This window comes from Mugil cephalus, chromosome 4, assembly GCF_022458985.1.
Source record: "Mugil cephalus isolate CIBA_MC_2020 chromosome 4, CIBA_Mcephalus_1.1, whole genome shotgun sequence".
Classification (NCBI taxonomy): Eukaryota; Metazoa; Chordata; class Actinopteri; order Mugiliformes; family Mugilidae; genus Mugil; species Mugil cephalus.
The window spans coordinates 11,240,060-11,266,073 of record NC_061773.1 but is presented as its reverse complement, the minus strand read 5'-3'; the positions used below and the strand labels follow the sequence as shown (position 1 = coordinate 11,266,073).

General features: G+C 42.0%; 2 protein-coding genes across 5 annotated transcripts; both read left to right on the top strand.

The window, feature by feature from the left end:
• The first annotated feature begins 911 nt into the window (after nucleotides 1-911).
• On the top strand, nucleotides 912-3,478 carry manbal (mannosidase beta like). Its single transcript, XM_047582935.1, has 3 exons — nucleotides 912-1,081; nucleotides 1,377-1,572; nucleotides 3,052-3,478. Exons 2-3 carry the CDS (start codon nucleotides 1,423-1,425, stop codon nucleotides 3,163-3,165), a joined length of 264 nt encoding a protein of 87 aa, XP_047438891.1. The 5' UTR covers nucleotides 912-1,081; nucleotides 1,377-1,422; the 3' UTR covers nucleotides 3,166-3,478.
• A 150-nt stretch (nucleotides 3,479-3,628) lies between these two features.
• Nucleotides 3,629-22,259, top strand: LOC125006668 (proto-oncogene tyrosine-protein kinase Src-like). Of its 4 annotated transcripts, none has more exons than XM_047582930.1 (13): nucleotides 3,629-4,461; nucleotides 11,298-11,576; nucleotides 12,738-12,834; nucleotides 13,657-13,674; nucleotides 14,816-14,914; nucleotides 15,167-15,270; nucleotides 17,484-17,633; nucleotides 17,744-17,899; nucleotides 18,099-18,278; nucleotides 18,377-18,453; nucleotides 18,534-18,687; nucleotides 18,772-18,903; nucleotides 19,313-22,259. In XM_047582930.1, exons 2-13 carry the CDS (start codon nucleotides 11,306-11,308, stop codon nucleotides 19,519-19,521), a joined length of 1,647 nt encoding a protein of 548 aa, XP_047438886.1. In that variant the 5' UTR covers nucleotides 3,629-4,461; nucleotides 11,298-11,305; the 3' UTR covers nucleotides 19,522-22,259. The 4 variants fall into 4 exon arrangements, with proteins under 4 accessions (XP_047438886.1, XP_047438885.1, XP_047438890.1 ...); XM_047582929.1 differs by having other exon boundaries at nucleotides 12,735-12,834; XM_047582934.1 differs by lacking the exon at nucleotides 13,657-13,674.
• Nucleotides 22,260-26,014: the final 3,755 nt, after the last annotated feature.

Sequence of the window (26,014 nt, the reverse complement as noted above, 5' to 3'; positions counted from 1 at the left end):
TTATATTTTCAGTCAACACATTTTTTAAAAATGATCTAATTCAAACTCCAACTCATATTTGTGAGCACAATTACCCACCAACCTTGCTAAATATTATTACTAATACAAGTACTTTTTTATCTGCATATTTCATTTATGTTAGCAAATAACGCTGTTTCTTTTAAATGTCTTTTGAGGAAAAGTTTAATAATGTAAAAAGATTTAAAATATATTTCTGAAAGTTAAATTGTTCATGCGTAAAGAGTTGGCAGTGGTTAAATTAAAGTATTTTACATAATTTAATAAAATATTAGAAGCTATACCTCAATACAAAACACACCTCCAGACGCACCAGTCCTGCATTCATCTCAACAAACAGGCCAAGTGCTCATTATTATTGATGTATTAAAATACAAACAGTATTTTAATGTTGCAAAGCAAAGCTCAAGCAGTAATGGACTGTGGATAATTTTAATTTATAAAGTAATGCATTTTATAAAGAAATCCTATGTATTATTTCCCTGCTAAAATAGCAGTTAAATGTGCTTGAGTAAAACGTTAAGTAAGACGAAAATATGACTCTAACGTGTAACCGATTATAAATACACAAACTGCAAGTCACTTAAAGGTCAACTTAAGTGACATACTTTGTGAATTTCTTTCTAGTTTTCGTTGGCCAGGTGTAAACACTGGGCAGCAGTTAACTTAAAGCATTAACTTACAGTGTTATTCATCTTCGACGTCAACCACGGCGGTAAAAAATAATAATAAAAAAAATAAAATAACAGCGACACAATTTAATGTAAACTTTTATACTGAAACGATATATGACTTTTAAAGCGTGTGTGTGTTTCCAAATGCTAAAAAAAAGCCTCTTTCCACCATGAACATTAGAGGGCAACATTTTCCAAACGGTCATCTTCTGCACCGGAAGTCGGTCGCGTTTTTTATGACGTCACGTCTGGATAATTTTCCTCTACCTTTGTAAACTGAATCTTTTTTTTTTTCTAGACAAGGTTTCACATTTTACCGTTTTTAATCTTCGGCCTTTGTATTTTCCCTCGTGTAGCAACAAAGACCAGTTCAGTACTTATCTTCGTTGGTAAGATTTTCTTCGTTTATTGTTACGGATTTCGAGCTTCGCTGTTAATGTGTCTTAGCACTGACTTCACAAACAAATTTGTACAGCATTTTATTTATTTATTTTTATCCTTGTAGGTATGTGAGGATAGACTACGTAATATAGTAACATTTCCATATATTCTGTGCGTTAATTGTGATATTCAACTGTTCTACAGTTTGTTTTCGTTTATACTCTCCATCATTTTCACACCCCACTAAACTACCTCAGTGACCAACATGTCTCCCTGCTAAACATGCTCCTGTTGAATGCACAGATAGGACACACCACAGGGCACATAGCGGACCAAACAGAGCAGCATAATGTCTGCAGAACTGGACCTGTCTCCTCCAGAAGTCCCTGAGCCCACCTTCCTAGAAAGCATACTGCGCTACGGGTTGTTTCTGGGAGCCATCTTCCAGCTAATCTGCATCCTCGCTGTCATCTTCCCCACGTCCAAAGGCCACGAACAGGTAGGAGGACACCAAGAGAGGAGCTATGTCTGCTATGGTTGCTTTGCAGACATCAGAACAGAAAATGGGATACATTTAGCTAGAACAGTCTCCTCCCCGCTGATCATTATAGGATAATTTATTTCTTTCATTTTGTTTACTTTTATTTGCAGACATTTTATTCATGACAATTTTGTTTGACAGAGGACATTAGAGGAGCAAGAAATAAAAGGACCATTATGTTATATGTTGTATGTTATTCAGTTATTCACTTTAATGTCACAACTGAATTGAACAAAAAATCAGCAGCAATTTCACAGCAAACTTTCCGTCACTTGCTGAGTTATATCAGTGCTTTTTGTCTACTCAAGTAAGGTTTTAATACTACACCTGTTCTCGGTATGCCAAAATTAGTTTATGTTGATGTTGTTTATGTTGATTTATGTTTGTTTATGTGTATGTTGAACAGTAATTAGTCATTATTTTAACAAGTTTTTTAGGGGAGGCATACTAGAATCTTTGCTCACTGACCTAATTTTGACTTTTTTTCAGTATGGCTTTGACTGAGTTTTAACTACATTTGGCTTTTACACACTTGTGTGCAGTAACCCATCCTGCCAAATGCAGTGTTTTGTCAGAAGTGTATCTGACCTCACGTAATTAAATGTGTCAGTACACTGTACAACATAATTTTGTAATTTGTCCTCAAAAGCTCATACAGTGTCACAACAGAGTTGAATTTCTTATGTCATTATTTTCATGGGACTCCACACATCAGAGTACACTGTGGCTTTTCTTGATTTCATGATATTATTAGCAACATTTGTTGTGTGGTACAATGCATATTATTAAATGCTCTATGTGAAGCTAAGCCAACCATTTGTCACTTAGCAAATATAGTACAGAATATCATTTCAAACTGTGTGAATAGGGAGTTACTGGGGGCTTTTGCAATCTCCGTGCTAAAAGCTGTCAGGAGAGATTATTTATAGACAGGAGCAATTAAATCCACCCGTCTAATTATTCTATTTTCAGGCGTTATCAGATGCACTGATTACTCTCCACAGTATGTCGCCATTTCATCTTCTACAGCAGCCTTCTGCCCTGCCAGAAAGATTGCGCTCACAGAAACACTGCTGACAGAAAGAATGTGCTGAAACATGTCAGGTTTTCTTTTGTTTTTCTGTGTGTGTGTGCACACGCATCTGCAGAGTTTGACTGTCAGTTAATTTGAGGTAATTTTACACCAAGTGAACTAACAAGCTGTATGCTAATTGTTCACAGTAAGCTGTTTACCTGCTTCTTGTTAAGTTTTACACAGTTTTACAGGTTTTCCTTGGAATATATACCTTTCCAAATATGGTGTACATAGCAAAAACAGGCTTCAAAATCAGCTGCAGAACACATATTCTCTATAGTGGTTGGCAGTCGTCTATTTTCACACCATGTTTCCATAACTTGAATTTGAGGGTGTTAATGTTTCCTGCATTTGCTCTACAGGAGGAGGCCGAGTCTACTGACAACGCAAAGGCTGCTGAACAAATTAAGAGACCTAAAGGACTAGCACCCCAGATTCGACAGAAACCAAAGAAAGAGAGCAAAAAGAAGCGATAGATACTGCTATTGAACATTGCCAGAGTTGGGACATGGAAAATAAGATTTCAACCACTACACGTGTATGAAACACTAATGTCATATATTACAATAGAAATATTGTTAAATTTTATACACTTCATATTGACCTGCCATTGTGTCTTGTTCATCCTGTTCAGCTCAGTATTACACAGACCAAATTGCCATAATATTTGGTCATTTATGCCTTTACAAATTGTATTGTCTGTTTTGCTTTCATTTGTCTATAATTGAATTTCATTGATTTAAATGTATTTGGGTTACAACAGACAAATAAACATACTGTATTCATTCACCTTCGTTGTTTATAGTCATTGACTTGGTTTAAATGCTTCACAACTTTACATCATTTTGTATGCCAGAAAACATAATGAATGCCGTATAAACCTAGTTTTGTGCGGCGGACTGTGCTTTTTGTTAGTTTGTTTTTGTTCAGGCGCCACAGCAGAAATATAAAGTAGCAGCAAAACCAAATAAGTAGGTCATATATTTACTTGACAAACACATTTTAAAAAAATAAAGCGCTTCTTCAAAGTAACTGTTCGTAAGTGCGTGTCGCTTAGCAACCAGTTAGCCTAGCCGGCTCGGGAGCTAACTGCATTCTATTTTTCAGAATAGAGAGAGTCAACGGAAATGTGCGTCGTGCTGCACTACTTTCATTACAAAAAGGTTTCAGTCGTGACCACTAAAGATTTTTTAGAAAACCTGAAAGGGAGCGCAGTCGTGCCTGCCAGCCATACAGTCAATGCTGCCAACGCCTCGGCGAATTCAATTATTACGGCGTCGAGTTACGCAACACGACGTGAATCCTCGCAACGCCGCCGTTGCTCCGCGAATAGCGTAAATTCCAACATCATCATATTTGCGCTCTCGTGTTTCGTCAGTGATGCACTATTCAGTGCCTTTCTCCCTACGAGGCATGTCTTCTCCACACCACAGCACTGCTGCTCCGTCGCATGAATTTACCGCACCGTCGACTCTTCCCAGCTGAAGGGCCGAGGTTTGGTGTTTTTGTCCGGCCCACTAACTAACTAACCAACACCGCAGCCGCCCGGCAGCTGTGCCCTCTGCTCCCGAAGGCAGCCCCCGTCATGACCTCCTCCTCCTTCTGTGAATCGGCCGAAAATCGCTAAATGGGATTTGTGACTGTCCCGAGGTTTCCACAGCAACTGGCCATCCGCTTCCATTATTTGTCTAATGAGGACAGCCGCACGGGTCTAACACGGTTCCTCGCTGCGCGTCTCTGATTTTTGGGCTGAATCTCAAGACGCGTCAAAGGTGAGTTAATTAGAGCATTTTAATACTCGGGGAAAAAATGGGATCTATGCATTTCTAAGTGAGGGCTTTTTTGGCTTGTTAGTGCACATTTTCTCTTACCGATGTTTTACACACCGCGAATGAGACCCCTCCACACTGACTTGTGTTTCATTGTTGCACAGGCCAGTCAGTCAGTGCTGCTCGCACATTAGACCAGGGCTCCTCCGTCTGTACCGGGGCTATGTTGTTGTCCTTTTACTACACCACTCACAATGCAAAGCATATGTGCAAATCTCACGCTTGTGACTCTGTCGCGGCCACAAATGCCCGGGAAGAGAAAAAAAAATCGATTGCGCTTGGAAAATAAAGCCAACAAGCCATCGAAATTCAAAATGGAGCTGTAACAGCACCTGTTTTGATTCATCAGGCCGCATATGCGCTGTATGTGAGCCCACGACAGTCACAGGAGCATTGTCCCCCCTTTTTTATCCCCGTTCCCATTCACAAATCCCCGTTTACGTGTCTAATGTGGATCCGTTTGGCAAACGCGGACCGTGAATGTATTTTGATTAATTTTTTCCCCTCTGTTCCCTCCCATAGCAAACACATTATCATCTTGACAGCTGCTACTCCCGTAGGCAGCTACTACCCCACCCCGTGTTTCTTTAAAAGCAGCTTTGCTGACAACAACTGGTGTTTAATCCGGGGGAAGTGGAATTTTAATTACGCGATTAATCTATTTATTGTTGGTTTTGGTCTTTGGATAACTTCCAAGAAATTTCCATTAGGCATTGTGTATTCCGGTTTTGCCACCATGAATGAGACATTTGAGTCATGGGAAAGCGCAGTAGAAATGTTTTAAGAAGGAGGCTGGTGAAATATTGGTGTTGGCATATTCTTGTAGCCTTTAGAAAAAAATAAAAATAAAGTTCCTTAAATCCAAGACACCATCTCATTTGCCTTGTTTTGTCCAGTCAATACGTGTAATTCTCTGTCATATCAAAGAAAACCTAAAAAGATCCTAATTTGAAGAGCCAAGAAAGACGTTCCTATAAAACTCATGTGTTTTGGTATGATATATGTTACATGAGTTGTCAGTGGTGTTGTCAAAAAAAAAATTTAAATATGTCAATGCACCACCAGTACAAACCACAGCCTCCAAAATGAAAACACAGTTGAATAAAAAAAGTCTCTGAATACCATAACCTTTGTGGAGGTAAGATTCAGTGCAGGACTGCGGAGTGCATTTGTTTTTTCTGTAGTGTACCCAATGAACTGTGAAGTGGTGGGTGTGTGTGTGTGTGTGTGTGTGTATATATATATATATATATATATGCGTGGAGAAATGTTATAGATTGTTGTTAATCGCCAAAATAAGGTGTGGTTTGAATTTGAGTTGTGAATTTATTGACCTATTCATTTGCAGTGAGTGTGTCACCTCTGACGTGAAACCGGCTTCACGTCCTGTGACATTAATCACGCTGTAGCTGCCCTTCCTCGTGGCCTGGATCACTTGCTGCCAGAACCCCCAGTTAAAGATAAACGGAAGCGTGTTTTATCAGCCCAAAGCCACAGTTCCCTCTCTCCTCTTCCTCCACTCCTCCTTTTTCTTGGGTTTCCTTTGTGATGAAGAGGGGGTTGGAAAGGTTGCAGAGTCTCACACTTTCTTTGGGGTTAACACAAATTCTTTGTCTTTTTCTTAAAGTCGGCTGCCCCTTTTCTCACTCTACCCGTGCTATACATAGATGATCTGTCTATTATGCTGCGCATGCATGTGGACTCTTCATGCAGCTTATAGCAGGGCAAGACAGTGTCGCTAATGCTCACATTTCCTCTTCTTTTGATCTTGAGGAACCATCTTCGCCCACTCCTTTCCTTGCCTCTTCTCCCAAGGGCAAACTGTAATTTTCAGCTGAAACATTGGCTGTAGCTCCGTCACTCTCTGCAGCGCAGTGGCAACTGTTACCGTCTGTTGTGACTCAGTGAGGTTTGTTGTGGCCAAATGTTCTCATTTGCCTGACCAGAAATTTACAGCCTTGTGTGTTTCTCCTCAGATGGAGGATTACAAATGTTACACTGGCAGGCCTGATCGTCGGAACGAGTTTCATGGGGTTTTCTTGTGCAGTGGGAAGCTGTTCATAATCATAGTTGGCAACTTTTTTAGTATAAACACCCCGGTGTCAAATTTGAGTTGCGTTTAAATGCATCTTGGGCGAATTGTTCATTTGATTTATATCATATTATGAACTAAAAACGGACAACAAAGATGTAAAGCTCAGGTTCCTCATTTTGTTTGAAGTTGTAGTTGTTCTGGCCTTGAAGAGAATAATTTCATACTTGACATAAAGGACACTTGTAATGCATTAAGTTTACCTGGAGCTTTGACACTCCCGTTGCATTCACACTGCTGTCGACAGAGCAACGGGCTACAATAATACAATAATATATTTTAAATGACTTACGCCTACGTTGCCCGTGTGAAGTGCCACATATCAAAGCGGAGCTGGCTTCAACTTTTTTGATGTTCCAATGACACGTCAACCAGTTAAATGTGGTAGTTTCACCAGTTCCCTTTTGAACTAGAAGGACGTTCAGAACAACATCAGGAAAGATTTGAGCAGCACTTCAAGAGACAAAGTACCCGGCCACGCTTGGGTGTTTCGCAACTTTTCTCAGATGTAGTATGAACGCAACAATCGAGGCTTCATTAATCTTATGCTGTGCTCACACTGCAGGCAACCAAAGTTCCACAACTATGACAGCTTCTTTGTGTGTGAGTTGTACGTGAACTCTTGCCCAAGCCCTCCTTGGCATTGTTAAGTTGTCATTTCATGTAAAAATGAACTGCTGAAACAGACACATAGGACTAATTGATGAGTGTTCGCTCCTCGGGTGTTTGTAGCTTCGTGTCGCCAGCTTCCATTGAAAACGTAAACACAGCATTAGCCTGATAAGTACCAAATCTCTTAATTTTCCTCAAACAATGCTTCCATGTGATGTACAGTAGGATAATTTAGGGTTACAAGAGTAGAGGCTGCATTTAGTAGAGATTAAAAAATTAAGGTGTCCAGGGCTTGTTTTAAGATACTGGGAAAGGCTATGATGTACAGGTTGAATTTTGTTGTCTCTCTGAAGTTTAAAGACTTATCAGATTCTTAATGTAAACATTATCTACTATGGTGTTCGTGGTAATCCGCTATCACCAAAATCCGTCAAGATGCGGAGATATTTTAGAAAAGCTTTGAGCTGCTGTGGCACTAGCGGAAACCTTGATCTCCATCACTTGACCCTGAATCACGTTACGACACTTGACAGCTAGTGTGAAGGGAAGGAGTGAGTACAGTTTAGATAAGCTAGGTGTGTTGTTTTTGTAAGACTGCCTTGAAAGCCAGAGTGGAATACGTATAAATTACATACTGATGTGATTCAGTTCCTGTACCTGAAAGATGTTCCTACTTGCCTACATTCCTTTCAGGCATTCGAGCACTCTTTCTCTGCTTTCCCCCTCAGTATCTTGTTCTCTCACCCAGACTTCAGCTCGTGTGCAGTCATCGTTTATAGATTTAGTAAGTCTCAGTCAACACCAAGACTGTGAGAAAGGCGAGGTTAGTGATAAATTCACCGCCAATACTGGAGGGCTCTCAAATATTGTTGTAGTTTTCGCAGGTTAAACGCCACACAGAGAGCAGCTTTTGAATAAAACCCATACTTACCACGATTTATATGTAATCCTCAAAATCTCTTCAGAGAACACAAAAAGGTAGCGGCGTATCTTTGCATTGCGTTAGATATTTTAAAACATTTCGTGCATTGTTTCAAGGCTCAAACTGTTTTAAATAAAGAAAGATGCATGCATTCAGAAATATGTGAAATATGTGAAATGTAATTGATAAATACAGATAAGTAATTTCTAATGTAGTGTAAGTAACTTCTATTGGAAGGAGATTTTCTTCTGCGCCCAAGGAAACAAAGGAGAGAGCTCCTTTGTTACCCTCCCCACACACACATCATCCTCCTCTTTCATATCCCTCTTTTACTTACTTCCTTCCGTCCTGCCTTCCCGCTGCTCAGGTGCCTGTTTTGTTGCAGTCGCTGGCAGCCGAAGCCGTGTGCCGCATTCTGGTTCTCCCACATTCCTCCATGCTCCTTCTTCCTATGGAAAACCTCACATTTCCTCATTCCTTACGTGTTTTCCATCATTTTATCCCTCCTTTCATCTTTGTGTAAAAATCTAATTGTTAAACTTGTTGCTTTTTTTTTTGTTTCTTAATGATAAATTTGTGTACATTGCTGAATCATCACCACCTCGCCTCCATTTTACATCACAACGTTGGATAGCGTCAAGCGTTGGCACTTACTGATATTAGGCCATTCCGACACCATATTCGGAAAAGGCGTGAGGCTCTGCTACAGAGCCAGCGCTGTGTTTACATACGCAGACTCCAAGGCTTGCGAGGGAGAACCACACTGATGAGTTGGACGCAGTGCACGGTGTGGCTCTCAGAGGACCTGAATGCAAGATCATTACCGCATCAGTGATGAGCACAAATCAATTTGCGGCCAGATCAAAGCTAGAGTTAAAGTGTCTTGTTCGGTCAAATGTGCTGCTGTTTTCAGTGTGCGTTCAGCTCAGTTTTTGATGGTGTTTAATCAAAACAACAACTTAACATTACTCGGTGGATATATAAATACCCCGCTGTCTCACCAAATGATTCTCTGCACTGGATCAGAAGTACCGTGTTTTTAGCCATTAATACCCCATTGCTTGTTCTTGCAGTGCATGCAGAGTCGGTCAATGCTGTATTTTAGAGGCTCAAGCTTGGGATTAGTGATGAGAGGTCAGGTACTCAGATCCCCATTCAGTGCGTGAAACAAGTATGCTGTTCTGAAAGTCCTCTGCGGTCAGCTTGGGTGAAGCGGAAGTGACTTAACATTCTGTAGGAATTCAGCTTCTGTCTAAATTATGGGTGCAATGGTCAATTTGGTGATAAAAGTTCAAACACAGTGATGCACATTGATCCATTTTTGTAAAGATTTAACCGTGTTTCTGCTTGTTTGCATCATGTTGACGGTCTGGACCGCTGAATATATTTGTCATCAGCATATCGCTGCTTATGTCTGTGAGATCTGTGGCACTAGTTCTTTGCTCATTTTTTGTCTTTCATCTTTGGTGGAATTTCTTTTTCACCTTCAGACAACTGCTGGATTCCAAGTGGATTATTGATATCTGGACTAACTGGACAAATCGAGCTGTTTAGTCTTCACATCGTTGCCTGTAGGCCTATGCGCCTGTCTCTGTGTGACTCGGTGTTGCACCATGGGATATGTTAAACCCCCCCAGTGTGCCAGATTACATCCTGGCAGGAGTTGAATCAAAGCTTGCACGACTGTACGAGGGTGAAATCGTTCACACTCATGCGCATTCGCGCGCACTCAACAGCTTACACACCCACACCTCCACAGTGGGATCCTTCCATGTCTTTGAGAATCCCCATACCTGTGTAATTATGCTATGCTCACACATCGCACTTAAAACACCCACTAAGCCTCAGCTGTCCCTGCGGTATACAACAACCACCTACATGTTCTTTTTACAGCCACTGCCGGTTCCTTCCTCCTTGTCTGTTAATAACCCTCCTTGTCCTGTCTGTCAGACTCACACAAGTGTGTTGGAAACACTCACAAGCATACATGCATGTGTTGGGGAAAAAAAAAAAAGGATGTGAGACTCAACTTGGTGTTAGTGTGCGATTGAGCTTCGTTTCCCAGAGACCAGGGAACAGCTGCTAACGCACACACACGCACGCACACACACCTACGCACTTGCATACACTCTGTCTGGAACTGAGAGTGCCTCTATTCAGAAAGGAACAAGGCTGTTTCATGTGTGTGTGACTGTCTCTGTTTCAGCTGGCCTGAAATAACTGGTCTCACAGTGAGTCACTCCACAATGCCTGGAGGGAGGATTGGACTTGGTGTGTGAACAAGGCACTCCAACTTTCTGTGGGTGCACTTGACTGTCTGAGCATGTTTGTCTTTGTCTGCGCTCACGATGATGGCACACTCTTGACTTGTTGCATTTATCAGGCCGCGTTAGACGCATTTGACAGCAGGACGGAAAGGAGAAGCAGCTGCATATTTACCTGTTGAAGATTAAACAGCCCGTGTCCTTGTCAGCTCTCCAGTATTAACACCAGGGTACTGTACAGCCCACACTCTGTTTTCCTTGCAGATGCTTATTGATTCGGAGCTGATTGATTCAGATAGGAATGACCTTGAATGTGTGTGTGTATTTCTGTGACCCGTTCTCAGAGTATTTGCATGCTAAATGGTCTAACTGATCCTGGAGCCTCTCCAAAGGTACACCGGGGCAGGTCGGCAGAGTTAAAATAAAAGTGACACGCGCAGCACACACGGGAGAGAATGAATAGAAAAAGAGTCGGTTCCTTTTCCAGGTTGAATCTGATTTTCAAGCAGTAGCTTTAATTTATGATGGATTAAAACAATAGCTGTGAGTCTATCTTATAATTTATCAAGTCCAATCAGGGTTTGACATGTCGACGAGTGTATGTGGGTCAGTCTGCATTTAAATATTAACACGGAACAAACCCTGTCAGAATAAGCTGTGGGTTTGATGTGACGGCAGAGATTAGTTTGTTACCACACTTTAGTGGATACAATTAAAAATACAAAATGCATCACTAAAAAGACACTTTAAGCAGAGTAGAGAGGTATTCGGATCATTTAAAGCCATATATATTAATCATTTAATGGTGGACGGAGTGACGGTAAAGCCAATGAGGTATTTTTCATCATGTTAAAACTGCATCGTTACTCATCATTGGCTCTCTTCCCAGGTCTGCACATGGGGGCGGGCAAAAGCAAGCCCAAGGAGCCGGGCCAGCGCTCCATGAGCCTGGACGGTACCATAGGCACGGGCTCAGATAGCGGGCACTTCCACCACCTGGGCCCCGCCCAGCAGACCCAGACCCCCAACAGGAGCCCCGCTGTCGGGGCAAGCAGGCGGGGGCCTCAAGGGCAGCACCAGCTAGCCCCGACAAATACTCCTGAGCTGGCCCTCTTCGGAGGGGTGGACCACACAAATGTCACATCACCTCAGAGAGCGCCGTGGTCAGGTAGGAAGCACACGCAACAAGACACTACAGCAGTGTTTTAAATACGACGAGACACACAAAACAGCATAAAAAGGGACACAAAAATCTATTTTTAAGAAGATGTAAAGTAAAATGAGACAGATTAATCAAGGGAATAAAACTTTGCAGTATAGGTGCTATAAAGAGCTAGAGGTGGACAAGTAGTCCCAGATTTAGATCAATAAGAAGCAGCAGCAAAGAGAAACATCTTGCTATGATATAACTGGCAATGCAACGCAGAGTTGGAGCAGCCATATCCTCAGGCTCCACAGTTAGTTCATGGGTCAGAACAGCGGTAAGCAGTAAACAGCAGGTGGTTAAAATGATAACCTGCATCATTAATGAGGAAAATTAATTTAATTATTAATTAATTTAATTCTAAGAGATTAAAAATTTCAGTCTGTGCTCAGGCTGTTGTGAAAATACCTGATAATACTATCAAATGGTCGTATCTCAGTGAGAAGTAATGTGTGATCATGTCTAAACTGGAGAATACTTTGTTCGGGTGGATCACTTATGCATGGATGCTGATTTGGATTGGGGTTGTCTCCATCCAGTCCCTGAAGTCAGACATGAAGACTTTAAAACACCTTTAGTTTTGAAGTCCGGTGCGTTACACTGTGCAGGTCTTTTTGACTTGACATTTAAGCCGTAATGTGTCTAGACCAGCCAGATGGTTCGGTTAATGCTGCTCCATCCAGAGAGCAGAGGCCTGCAGGAGCGGTTCTGCTGCCCGCATCCTCCTGCCGCGCATCTAATGAGGCGATCGATGATTGGCTAGAGCGCTCCCTGGTTTAGATCGCAGGCTCATTAAAAGGAAAGGGTAAAAAGCTACTCGGAAAATAGCAAACCATTGATATGATGGCTTTGTCCTTCAAAGATGATTGGTTGGTGAAGGTCAATATTTTTCATTAGGCTTTGGTAAATTGTTTTATACAGACGCAGATCCAGAGCAGGGGCAAAATATGTAGAGCTGAACACTTGGCAGAGCAAGGAAAAAGGTCTGTGGTATAGAGGTTAGATTATGGAAGTTATTGAGAATTAAGGGGCTTGACCGGAAATAGTAATGTCTTTTTATTTTAATCACACCATCTCCTGAATACATATTTTCGTTTCTGTTTGTGTTTCTTTTTTTTGCAGCAGGTGTCACTACATTCGTGGCGCTGTATGACTATGAGTCACGGACAGCATCTGATCTGACCTTTAGGAAAGGCGACCGGCTGCAGATTGTCAACAACACGTAAGATTCAGCAGTGTTCCCTCTGATGCCATGACTTCACACACGATTAATTGATTGGATCTGTTTGACGCGCAAGTGAGCCCTGAATGCGCACAAATGTGTACGTGAATGAACACGGCGAGAGTCGGAGCTGTGTAACTGGGGAGCCACGCAGACAACACCGTCTGATCCTCCCCATCTGTTTACTAAAACGGACCAGAACGGCACTTTGCTAATGCATTCTGTTCCTCTTGGGCCGCTTCCATCGTCATAATCTTTAAGACGCTTTATGGAGAGATGCTCAAATTGAGATATCAGCTGACGCTCCTTCCCTCCTCACAGACGACACCAGTGTTTTTACTTTGTTGTGGTTAGATAGGAAGAACAGATTTCAGTGCAATCCTGTTTAAAAGCTGCTATTTCCAAGTTTTATGAGCTCTTTCCATGACTTCCTGCCATAAATCTATTCTGCTGTTCTTTATCTATGATCTGGCACTACATAGGAGGGCTGACGATAGGATAGACTCACAGTTTATGCACAACGAGCTCTAATATTTAAAAGAACATAAAGTGAGCATTTGGTCATTTCTGGAAAGAATCTAAGATAAATTTCCTTAATCCTCTTTTGGAGGATTATTATACATATCACAAGCCACCCTAAAGTGGAAAAAAACCTCTTAAATGAGCCCCACTGTGTCGTCCCACAGCATACCCAGCTCCTCTACTATCTGTCTGTGCCATGCCGCTTGCCTCGCTGTGTCTCCTTGCTGTGTTTTGATGTGTCTGCTGTGTCTGTTATCTCTCCTTCTCTCTTCCTTTCTCATGCCTCATGGTTTCTCCTAGGAAAAAGTACAGCTTCAGGTCAGTAATATTTAATGCAATAAAAATGATAATAATAAAAGAAAAACCTCACTCAACCTTTTGTTCACAGTCCCTTCGCTGCCGCACAGTTTTATTTGATCGAGCTCATTACGGCGATAAATATTGGCGATAGAGATAGAGATAGAGAGTGAATCGCTTGCTTGGTAGATGTGGAACATATCTTGGAATGTGAAAATGTAAAGTGAGGGGCTTCAGCTGGAATAAAAGGTTGGCTCTGTGTGCCCATTTCCTCTCTTCACTGGGTGTGGGATGAGGTCTGTACTTTTGCAGACCTCATTCTCTCTTATTGTGTAAAGGGCATTATGGGTTTCAGTCACGTGATGAGGAAGTTTAAACTTGTATGAGACACATAGAAAGCACACGTATGTGGCTGATTCAATATTGACAAGTCGGGTCAACATCTTATGAAAAGACAAAACTGATTAATTTAGCAGCCCTGCACTAACTCTTCATGAAGGTTATAGTTTTAAGCATCTGTTTAAAATAACTGGGAGAGTGTTTTCATTTTGGAGGCCACGGTTTGTAGTGCTGTCGAGGTGCATTGTGTTGTACCGACGCATGTTCCTATTATTTTGATAACCCTATTGTAGCCTGTGGGCTAGGCTAAATAAGAGAAACTTTTTGTGTTTTAACTCAGTCCAGGTTAAAATGACCTCAGACTGCGTCCTCCAGATTGATCATAGAGTTGAATTACCACCAATTCCAACACAAATTGAACATTGTAACAGTCATGAAGGGAGAATTGGTGCAGGACTGTGATAGTAGAACATTTTCACTAGCGTACCTACGGTTTCAGCAACTGATGGCAAAATGTATTCAAACGCAGCTGAGGAACATTATATACACCCGCTTGCTCAAAACAACAGCTGTTATGTAAATCTTTAAAAAAAAAAAACAGCTATTTAAGAGCCAACGTGGATTGCATAGTTGGTTTAATTATTTTCATTGGATTTGCGGACTATAAGAAAATAAAGACTAACATTTTTGCTTCTTGGTTCCACCAGATATAGTATTTCTTAACCGGGAAGGTTTTACAACCGTGAAATGTTGTCATTGCCTCGTTCAGATTTCTGTTTATGTTTGACTGTCTCCTCTCTGTCTGTCTGTCCTTTCTTTACAGAGAAGGGGACTGGTGGCTCGCCCGCTCCCTGACGACAGGAGAGAGTGGTTACATCCCCAGCAACTATGTGGCTCCGTCCGACTCCATCCAAGCAGAAGAGTACATTAAACTCTCATTGTTTTTAGCCTTTGTAGTTTCTCTCCCATTCATACACATAAATGAAGTTTTCAGTGGAGAGTCTAGTGGTGATGCATGCATCTATGACAGGGCAATGTTTATAAATTAAATGTAAATACGCATTATACCGTACGTACTCTGCCTGCCTGCCCGCCTGCTTGCCTGCCTGCCTGCCTGCTGCAGCCGCTCCGTAGCTGCTTCACTCATCTTACTCTCTGTGGCCCACTTTGACAGGTGGTATTTTGGGAAGATCACTCGGCGAGACTCGGAGAGGCTCCTTTTGAACCTGCAGAACAGACGAGGAACCTTCTTGGTGAGAGAGAGCGAGACGACTAAAGGTGAGAGCGGACGTTTGCATCACTCAGCGGGCTGCCGTCATTATCAAGATCCATTATTGAGGCCAATTAGTTAGTCCGCCTTTCTCTGTGCCAGTTCATAATGGTGCATTACGTCGGCCATTTTGAGTCTTTAATGTCAAAAATACTGTTGGAAATGGATTTCTTTATTTGACCAACACGTTTTCAGCATTTGCATTTTAAATCTGGTTGTTGTTGGAGTTTGACTCTTGTTCTCTCTGGCTGCTCCAGCTTTCTATCACTGTTCAAATTCATGATAGGTTAGTTTGGTGGTTCTGAAGTGGCTGTGTGTGTGCATGTGAGTGTGAACTCTGTGATGAACTTGCGACTTGTTCAGGGAGTCTCTCACCTGATGCCAGCTGGACAGGTGGCACATTTTAAATCATAGTACTTGGAAAAAGCTTTGAGGCCTCCCGAGTATTGTTTGATTGTTTAATTAGCAAGACGGAGAAGAAAGAAACGTAACATATAATGATGAAATTGTGCATTAGAAATGTACTGCAAGAACAAGCTGAGCATTTGTTGAGTGGTTGAGTCTGGAGAAAATAAATGTAAAACTGTCACTTTCGGAATTAATCAGTTTCATGTTTCCAGCAACAATATCTGTGTTCTCAAGTTTCAGGTCCCTAATTGCAGGCCTGATTTGCGGTTTCATGTGACATAACACAATCAGCGAAAACAACGACTAGACTCTGAGATGATTTTATTTTTATTTTTTTTCATAGACTAAGCAATTAGTTAAGGGGGAAATGAAGCTGATGACAGTCAGAGTTGCTGAGCTGTATTCAAAAAATGATGAGTGGCTACTCCGGATTAACCGCCTTTCACTTGTGTTTCCTTGCAGTGCGCCACAATGTTCAGTAACAGATTATCCAAGATAATTATCTGTTCAAAACACGTACGTTAAAAACTTTTTATTTTGCACTCATTAAAAAACGTGTGAAAATGGGCAGTGATGACGCTTCTTCCGCGTCCCTGAAGCAGACGTGATTTACTTTGAAATGAGAAGATCTTTGGGGACTCAATTTGAAAGAGAAGCAGAAGCATGTAATTAAGTGATTTGTTAACTTTCACACAGGCCTGTGGTGTTGTGTCTTTGTTCTCTGGGCTTGTGTTGCGGAGTTTCGCATCTTTCTCTGAAAGCCTGTTGTCAGATCTGGTCCCTATGACGTAGGCACGCTCTTCAGGGGGTTGTTTCGGAGGAAGTGTGGGGAAAAAGGAAAAGAGCAGAGTGGGTTAGGCTGGTGAATGGATAGGGGTGAATCACTCTGCCAGAACTAGGTCAGCCTGGGAGGGTGCTGGATTTCCCTCCAGCTATAAGCTTTGCAACAAACACATGCTGAGAAGTATTGGAGGAGAGGCATGAAGCGAGGGAAGAACTGTAAAGGGGGAGACTCGTATGAAAGAGGGAGGATCGGGGAGAGTAGGAGGAGTCCTGGCAGGAGATGCGTTGGCCTCTGGGTGCATTCTGTATAAGATGTCCGATGTGATGTTCACAATGTGGCAGAGATGAGTCGAAAACATGGCAATCACATGTTGTACGGAGTGACTGTTGGACTGTATGACTTCAAATGTTGTTAGTGGTGTGAGCGCCTCTTATTTCCATGTACCAGAAGAAAACCTTTGCACTCGTGTCTCTATAGATTATGTGAAGATCCTTCACACGCATTTAGAAAACCACAGGAAATATATAAAATTCATGTCGGTGTCGATCTCAAACGTGAACGTCAAGATGGGTCAGGGATTAAGCTCCTTAACTACTACTGCTGTGATGATGCTAATATGAGGTTCATCTGGTTGATAAACTTCAGGAAGTGTGCGTTTCCTGCGCTGGCTCTTCGTTTTTACAAAGACTATCAGTCAGCAGAACTCCAGATCAAAGACGATTGATTTTTCATTTTCTTTCAGTGTGGACCAGCCTCCCTCTGGGGCTTAGGTTTGCTAAGCTAGTTCAGTCTTTTTAATCAGCTTTTGTAACATTTTGAGTTGGATTGCCGTCACATTTGTAAGGTCTGGTCGGGCAAAGAGAACAGCATTCTTTGGCTTTGCTGGTTATCTGTGGCCCTTAAACGAACCAAGAGGGCCTTTAGGGCGCAGCTGTCAGGAAACACCGCTGAGCAGCTGTCACACAGGCGTCAGCCGCCTGCTTTTGTTGTCCTAAACTGTCTCTGTCTGTTGTCCTGTCTCGTTCGCAGGGGCATATTGCCTGTCAGTGCTGGATTATGATAACACCAAAGGCCTGAATGTTAAACATTACAAGATCAGGAAGCTGGACAGCGGAGGCTTCTACATCACCTCCCGCACCCAGTTCACCAGCCTTCAGCAGCTAGTCTTCCATTACCGCAGTGAGTCCTCAGACACGTCAGCCCCCTGTTAAGAAATGTCAACAGTGCTGATGGTTAACCTTCTGTAACTCGGCTGCCCTTCGCCTGCCCTTTCACTTTCTCTCTTTCAGAGCACTCTGATGGGCTGTGTCACGCTCTAACAGACGTGTGTCCTGTGGCTAAACCTCAGACACAGGGGCTGGCGAGGGACGCCTGGGAGATTCCACGAGAGTCTCTGCGCCTCGACCTCAAACTGGGGCAGGGCTGTTTTGGAGAAGTCTGGATGGGTAAAAATCCTAGGATAGGTTACACATGGAAAATTAAATATATATTTTAATATATATCTATATATTTTAATATATATCTTTTAATATTTTTTGCGATAGGCAGTGTAACCTCAAAGCTATTTTAGTTTAATATTAAATCTACAACACAGAGTGACGTGTCAGACTGAAATTAACGTCTTTCTGTCTGGTGTCTGGACAGGTACGTGGAACGGTACCACGCGGGTTGCCATTAAAACCCTCAAGCCTGGCACCATGTCTCCAGAGGCCTTTCTTCAGGAAGCACAGGTCATGAAGAAGCTGAGGCACGAGAAGCTGGTCCAGCTGTATGCTGTCGTGTCAGAGGAGCCCATCTACATTGTGACGGAGTATATGAGCAAAGGTGATGCAGGATATTATTGACTACAAAAGTATTTTATGGACACATTATCTGCAGTTATTACCTGTAAATTTATACATAAAAACTGGTTTCTTTTACAGGTAGTTTATTGGATTTCCTCAAAGGGGATGCAGGGAAGATGCTTCGTCTTCCTCAGCTGGTAGACATGGCTGCTCAGGTAACACATTAGGCCTCTTTAATGTGAACCACAAACACACTTCAAGTTAGAATATTACATTAAATCCCACTTCCTACCAGATTGCAGCGGGGATGGCCTATGTGGAGAGGATGAACTACGTCCACCGAGACCTACGTGCTGCCAACATCCTGGTAGGAGACAGCCTGGTGTGTAAGGTGGCTGACTTCGGTCTGGCAAGACTCATCGAAGACAACGAGTACACTGCAAGACAAGGTAAGTCCGCAGTACAGTGACGTGATGCTGAAATCAGCCATGGAATGAGGTGATAAAACTATAAAAATGTGCATTTTTTCTTAGGAGCCAAGTTCCCCATCAAGTGGACGGCGCCCGAGGCAGCTCTGTACGGTCGTTTCACCATCAAGTCAGACGTCTGGTCCTTCGGCGTGCTGCTCACAGAGCTGGCAACTAAAGGCAGAGTTCCCTATCCAGGTAAAAGCTCCGCTCAACAACAGAAATGTACATAATGTATTCAAATCATTTCAGGCTCAAGCTGGCAAAATAATAAGAGATGAAACGATTAGTACAACAGCAGCTAAATTCAGACCATCGTTTGGATAAAAGATGAATACAAATTCTGTTTATTGTTATCTAAGTAGATATTTTGCATATTTTTTTCACATTTTGTGACCAAACAAACAGTTTTACGAAGGCAATCATTCGGTTTAGACCTAAAAATTATGAAATTATAGAAGTTTTTTTTTTCAGAAATGTTTAGAATAAACTAATTTCACTTATGTTGGTATTTTGCAAACGAACTAACAGAATCCACCATAGATATTATATGAAAGGAAGGATAGTCTGTCTTTCCCTAAACTGGACTTCCTGTTTCCTTCGGCAGGTATGGTGAACCGCGAGGTGCTCGACCAGGTTGAGCGCGGCTACAGGATGCCTTGTCCGTCAGAGTGCCCCAGCTCTCTGCACGAGCTCATGCTCTCCTGCTGGAGGAAGGATCCAGAGGAGAGGCCTACGTTTGAGTACCTGCAGGGCTTCCTAGAGGACTACTTCACCTCCACAGAACCCCAGTATCAGCCTGGGGAGAACTTATAGAACCACACACTGAACCGAACCTGGGGATGGGGATGGGGGTGGGGGTGGGGGGGGGGCTCGGCACAGAACGATCTGCACTAACCGACCTCAGAGGAGCGGGAGGATCTGAACCTGTGAAAGTAAATCTGGAAGGAACCTGAGATTCATCTGTGGAAGCAAAACCGAGATAGAAACCTGCGGAAGTCCCCTCACGTGCCACAAAGGAACTGGTACAGAAGAACCTGGAGAACCTCCTCTCTGCAAGCGCTCGGTTTACTCAAGCTCTCCTGCAGAAAAGAGGTTCGGAGCCATGAAAGGGAACCTCTTGCTGGACGGACATTGGCCCTGATTGACTCGAGTGACTAAAGTTGCGCTGTGGCTGATGTGGGAGGAGTCAGATCAGGATCCGCAGATGGAGCAGTAGGAAAAAGAATAAGCCTCCTGCCGAAGAGAGAAGGTGAAGGGAGGATTTATCAATCAGACATGAGCTGTTTAGTGAACCCTCCCTCTTTCTTTCTTCTGTCATGTCTCGTTACCCTCGTCTGGTACCTTTTTCCGCCCACAGAAGAGCCCTTCCACTGTGGCTAAGGTGCCAAAGGAAACTCTCGTCTCTCTAAACGTCTTTTATCTCCTCTCTTCCTCCTTTTCTGTCAGACTTTCAGTATCCAGTTTTCTCAAGTGCTGCTTCTTTAAAGTGTCTCCAAATAATTCTACTTTGCATCTTTAACTTTATGTTTACTTGGACAAATATGTGGTTTGAGGTCTTTGTTCAGGGGCAGACTAAAGCGTTCACTTTCTTTTTCAGTGATCATTAGGCGAGGTTGTTAAAATCAATACCAAGGTCAGGCCAGGGTAAATGAACTCGACCTCGAGGCAGGTTCTGCAACGCTGAGGATTAGGTCATTTAAATTAACAATTGAGGCCTTTTTCTCTTGTTTAACCGTCCTTCCCTTTCCTCGCTGTATTTCTCGACATGCATTGAAAAGCCTGCTGGTTCCAAACTCGATTAAAAATGATATTGATTCAGGTAGCGTGTCAATGCTTTTGACTGATTCGAACTAAAAATAATCAGCGCTGTTAATCAGATGAACATGTCAGTTTCTCAGAAGCATAAATGGGGTAACTTCCATCAAACATTTATGTGACCTACAAAAGCGGAAAACATGGCTGCCAAACCAATCATATTACTGGTGGATATCCAACACAAGACGGGAAGACCCCGAGTGTTAAAGCGTCTCTTGCTCGGTGCCAAACGCATTTCTTTACTGCTGTCCGTGTATATACTGTTTTATGATCAATCACTCAACTGCTTACTTAAATTAAAATTCCCCAGTAAGTGTAGTGAGTTATCGGGACAGATAAACCTGTTCACTGAAGTAGACGGAAGGTTTTTTATTCCCAGCTGTTGTCGATATAAAATATGCAAGCAGGCAGCCCTAATGAAACTGTAAGACTCCAATCAGGTAACCCTAATAAAACTGTGTTTATGACTTTACTAGAGGACTTGATTTTTAAAGCCAGTTAGCATGCTTTTGTGCCGTTCTTCTCTTGACCACTTGGCTGGGTTTGTATTTTTGCTGTACTGTACATCAACATGTGTTTGTTTACTGAAGGTTCAGGTGAGGCACCAGGGATCATAGACTTGTGAACATGGGTGCCATCAATCGATGAGTTTTTTTTTTTTATACATATATACATATATATATACATCTCACCCACTGCTCACTGTCACACTGTACATACTGTAGCTCTCTAGGGTTGGTTTTTGTACCATGTGCGTCACTTTCAAATGGTATTTATGTTTTGGGGGATCATGCATTTCACAGTGGTTTGCTTTACCTCGTAGTCGAGCAGATAAACGGTTACCAATTGTTGCCAACAAATGCAGCCACGCAGCAATAAGAGAGACGGTAGTAACGGCCACAAACATGAAATTATCATCCAGTGACGACTTACAACGGCGGCTAATTTAATGAATATTCTGGACAATTCTGAAACCACAATTTGGAAAAAAACAAGGGGGTTACGGTGTTAGTGTGAAAAGAAAAATGAGGTCAAAGATGTAAATAGTATCTTAAACAAATGACTGTGACTATCATGTAATTTGTTTTTGTATAGTTTTTCTTTCATTGCACCTCCATGTTGAGGTTTTTACAGTGACACGCCTGCTCCCAAAAAAAATGTTTCATTGATGATGCAACGCTACTGTAAATGGGGCTTAAGGAATGTTTTTTTTTTTTTTTAATTTTTAATTTGGGGGATTAACATAAAATTCTGTACCTGCAAAAGACAATTCAGAATCGGGTTTGACGCTATTATTACTGTCAGTGCTTTCCTTTTTTTAAAAAAAAAAGAAAAAAAGAATGGGAATTACCCAGTTTGTTTTGACACTGAACCGCCTCTAAGTCACCGACAATGTGGAAGTCAGTGAACTCATGACAAGTATGAGTAATGATGTGATTGGAATTTTCTGTGCCATATTAGAGAAGTGTCTCAATTTTTTTTTTTTTTTTCCTTTTTAATGTTTTTCTTTTTTATGAATCTATGCAGTTTGGGTCTGGCATTCCTGCAACTTTATGGCCATTTTGTTCTAAAGTCAAAAATAATGATCTTAAAGAGAAGGTGTGAGCATTTTGTAAGGACCTCCTTTGTCCTTTTTTTTTTTTTTTTCTTTTTGTTCTAATGTAACAGAATTGAAATAGGTATCGTGCCAATTTATGTTGATCTTTAAATGTGCAATAAATTATATTTCAAATGTGTTTTGATAAGAGTGTGTGCTGCTGTGTGTGGTGTCTTTAAGAACCCAAAATATCGCACCACTGGTGCGTGAGTCACTGAGTGCTGCGTGAATGAGAGGCGTTTAGAGAAGTGGGCATGTCATGCGACGACCGTCGGTTCCAGCTGAGGGAATTTCTGGGACATTCAGGTGACATTTAAAGAAGATTTCGTGAATGAAGTGTATACTTAGAAATGTTGCTTTTTATGTCTAGAGAAGATGCTTGCATTTGCAGCCAAGTGTAAGTACTGTAAACAGATGAAGGTCAGCGGTGGGGAAAAAATGGCAGTAAAGTGGAAGGATTGCTGGAGGAAACAAAAATTAGGAAATGGGAGTTGGAGTGACGCTTGTTGGTTAAATATGACGAAATGAGGCCTGAAAGGGTTTGAAGTACGTGATGAAAGGAGCATCTCTGAACAAATATAGTTTGTTAATAAATAAATATTCTTGTTAAATGTCTGACTCAGATCAGATGACAAGGAACAAAGTAATACATTTGTGTGTGTCATTCAGGTCACATAACATTACGACCACCTTCCTAGTATTGTGTAAGTCTATCTTGTGCCTCCAAATCAGTTGTGACTCATCAGAGAATGGACATGGGTCTTCTGTGGGTGTCCTGTGGTGTCTAGTAACAGGATGTTGATATTGGGGGGCCTTTGGGTCCTATGGGTTCATCCCACAGATACTTGATCAGTTTGGAGGCCAGGTCAACACCTTGTGTTGTTCTTCGTGTTCTTCATGTTTTTTTCTTTGTTTGTCAGGCTGCATCCTGCTGGGGATGGCTGCTGCCATCAAGAGTGTCATTGCTATGGGTTGGTATTTAGCTTTTCACTTGTCTTGTCTAATTCCTCAAAGGCCTTAGTTTTGTGTTTTTGCTGTTCGGTTTTCTGGTTTTTGTCAGCGTCCATGTTGATAAAAGTTAGTAGACGGAGAGTAGCAGCATTTAATCGCTGAAAAACACAAGCTGTGTCATCAGGGCTGTCTTTATGCTGGATCTGCTTACGGGGCAATAAACGAGAAACTTTCAGGCCGCTTTACTCGGAGCATCTGAGGCGATGCAGCCACATGGGGGCAGTATTTATCAGCCGTATCAAGGACACTTAGTGGACAATGAGCAGCAGGCCACTTTCAGCAGCAGATTGTAACCCACCTGCTGTGGTAGCCTCTACTAAACAACATTAACCTTTAGTAGCCTTTTGTTAAAAAAAAACAACAAAAAAAAACCTTGATGGATTAAATCCAGTGATGCATTTTGTTTCCTCAAAAAAATCCCACTTATGGCACTGACCTGTAATTTAAAATGAATTACATATGGGAAGAGGTCCACAGGGCAGTATGCACTTTGTCTCCCCCTTTTTGCTTAATGTCAAACCCCCCTGAAACTAACTGCAGCTGGTAATTGATCACAGATGAGTTCTCCCTATATTGGCTTGAATCAGTGACCGTGCCGAGCCAATCGGCAGCCGACGTTTCCCCTCTAATGAATAGCTACTCCTTCCTGTGGTTTTCTGCTTTGCTGTGATTAGGAGCAAAAATGTATCAGTTGATAAAGTGATTCAGTTCTAATGAGACGCCGTCTGTTTTGGTGAGGAGGGATGTTGATCTAGTATCTGTGCCAAGCAGGAATTAACCACTGACTAAAAAAAAAAAAAAGAAGAAAAAAGATCAACTTTCAGTCTCCTCTCGTGTGTGTTTGTTTTGTGCACATATAAGGCACATACATGAATGGACGGGCATGCACATACAGTATATCTGTGGTGTGTGTGTGTGTTGGGGGGGGGGCGTTGTTTTTCCCATCTGCTGAGCCGCAGCGCGAGTCATTTATCTCAGTTATCCAGACAGTGTCAGAGCTCCATCTGTGAAAACAGTAAACACACTGACTCACATTCTCTAAGTGACTGCCATTGATACCAGACAAGAAGGCAGTGCGGATTCACACAAGTATATAGTATGTCTACAAACACACACACACACACACACACACACACACACACACAAAAGGTCTACAGTTACTGTTTATTTTCATCTCATTACAGTGACAGGAGCATGGCCACCTCCGAAAGGAGCTGGATGGTAGTCATGTTTAGTTTATTTTTTCCGACCAACGGTCCATGCCACCGCTGTCTTTTAAACGAACGCAGATATCAGATACGCTGGATCATCCACTGCAGCCAAATAACAACTCAGTTTCTGCCTTCTTATTTCAATCGTTTTCCAACTCAATCATTTGACACTCGAAGGAAAATAATCATTTCACACCAGCAGGATCCAAAACACACAGATCCATACAAAAAACATCCACAGGAGCTGAATTTAAAAACTCAGACTGGAGGCAGGAGGCAGACGAAAGAAAATAAAAATCTCCTGTTACCATCTATTTAATTTAATTTCTCCCATGCTGAAAGAGATCTTTGTCAGGTGTCGTCACCTTTTTTGTCGGACTTCCTAGGTATCCGGAGGAAATAGACTAACGCAGACAGGTTAATGGGTTTAATAACAAATATATTCCATTTTAAAAGTCTTTCTCGGAAGATTAACAAGATTAAGAGCGTGGGACTGAGGAGGAATCAGAGGACACAACCTTATATCACTGCTGTAATATGAGCAAAGAGGTGAGAAGTTACTGCCGAGGGTAAATTTACAGGTATTTTTATGTTACTTCTCACTTTATTCTGCATCTTTTTAGAGGGGAACATTTCACTTCATTCAGTTGGATTAAAACAAGTGTAAATCTCCAAAACCCTTTGACCGATCGTCCCATATAATGACACCTGATAGAGGAGCAGTGCATGGTGATAAATGCAGTAATATTGAAGACATACCTCAGTGGGATCTAAAAACTTCAGCCTCGAGGCAAAAGTCAGACGTAAGCTCTTGATATTTTACTTAGAGTTTCCAAAGCATTTAATTTAATAGAGCGTCCTTTCTGTCTCACTGAAAGAGATTTTTGTCATATTTTTGTCTGCGTTTATAATTATGAGGAAGAATTAGACACGACCAGACAGACGAATGGTTTTAATAACAGAAATATTCCATCTAAAAAATCTTTGCAAGAAAAAAAAAAGGCAAATGTCACGATAAGCAAGATGCAGAGCATGAGATCCAATAGATGACCCAACCTTAAAATACGGCTCCAATATACGATGATCAGGCGTAACATTATGACCACCTGCCTAATATTGTGTAGGTCTCTCTTGTGCCTCCAGTTGTGCTTCATCGGAGAATGGACATGGGCCTCCTGAGGGTGTCCTGTGGTGTCTGGTTACAGAATGTTGTTAGTGGGGACATTTGTGTCCTATGGGATGAAGGGAGGGGCCTCTGTGGATCATCCCACAGATACTTGATCAGTTTGGGATGTAGGGAATTTGGAGGCCAGGTCAACACCTAGTGCTGTTCTTCGTGTTTTTTTGAGTTGTTCCCAAACTGTTTTTGTGTGTGTGACAGGTGGTACATGTCTAAGTAACATCCTCATGAATACCAGACCCAAAAGTTTCTCAGTAGAACACTGAACTGTCGCACGATATTTACTTCTCCTCTCAGTGGTCATAATGTTATGCCGGATCAATGTGTATTACATCATGATGAAATCATCAGTGTCATTTATTTGAGTGGTAGGTGGTTTTAATGCTGTGTCTGATTGGTGTAAACTGGTGAAAACTTACTGCTGCAGGTAATTATTCTGGCATTTGTGGTATTTTGCGTTACACTTGATGTGTTGCTTAGTGACCAGTTACA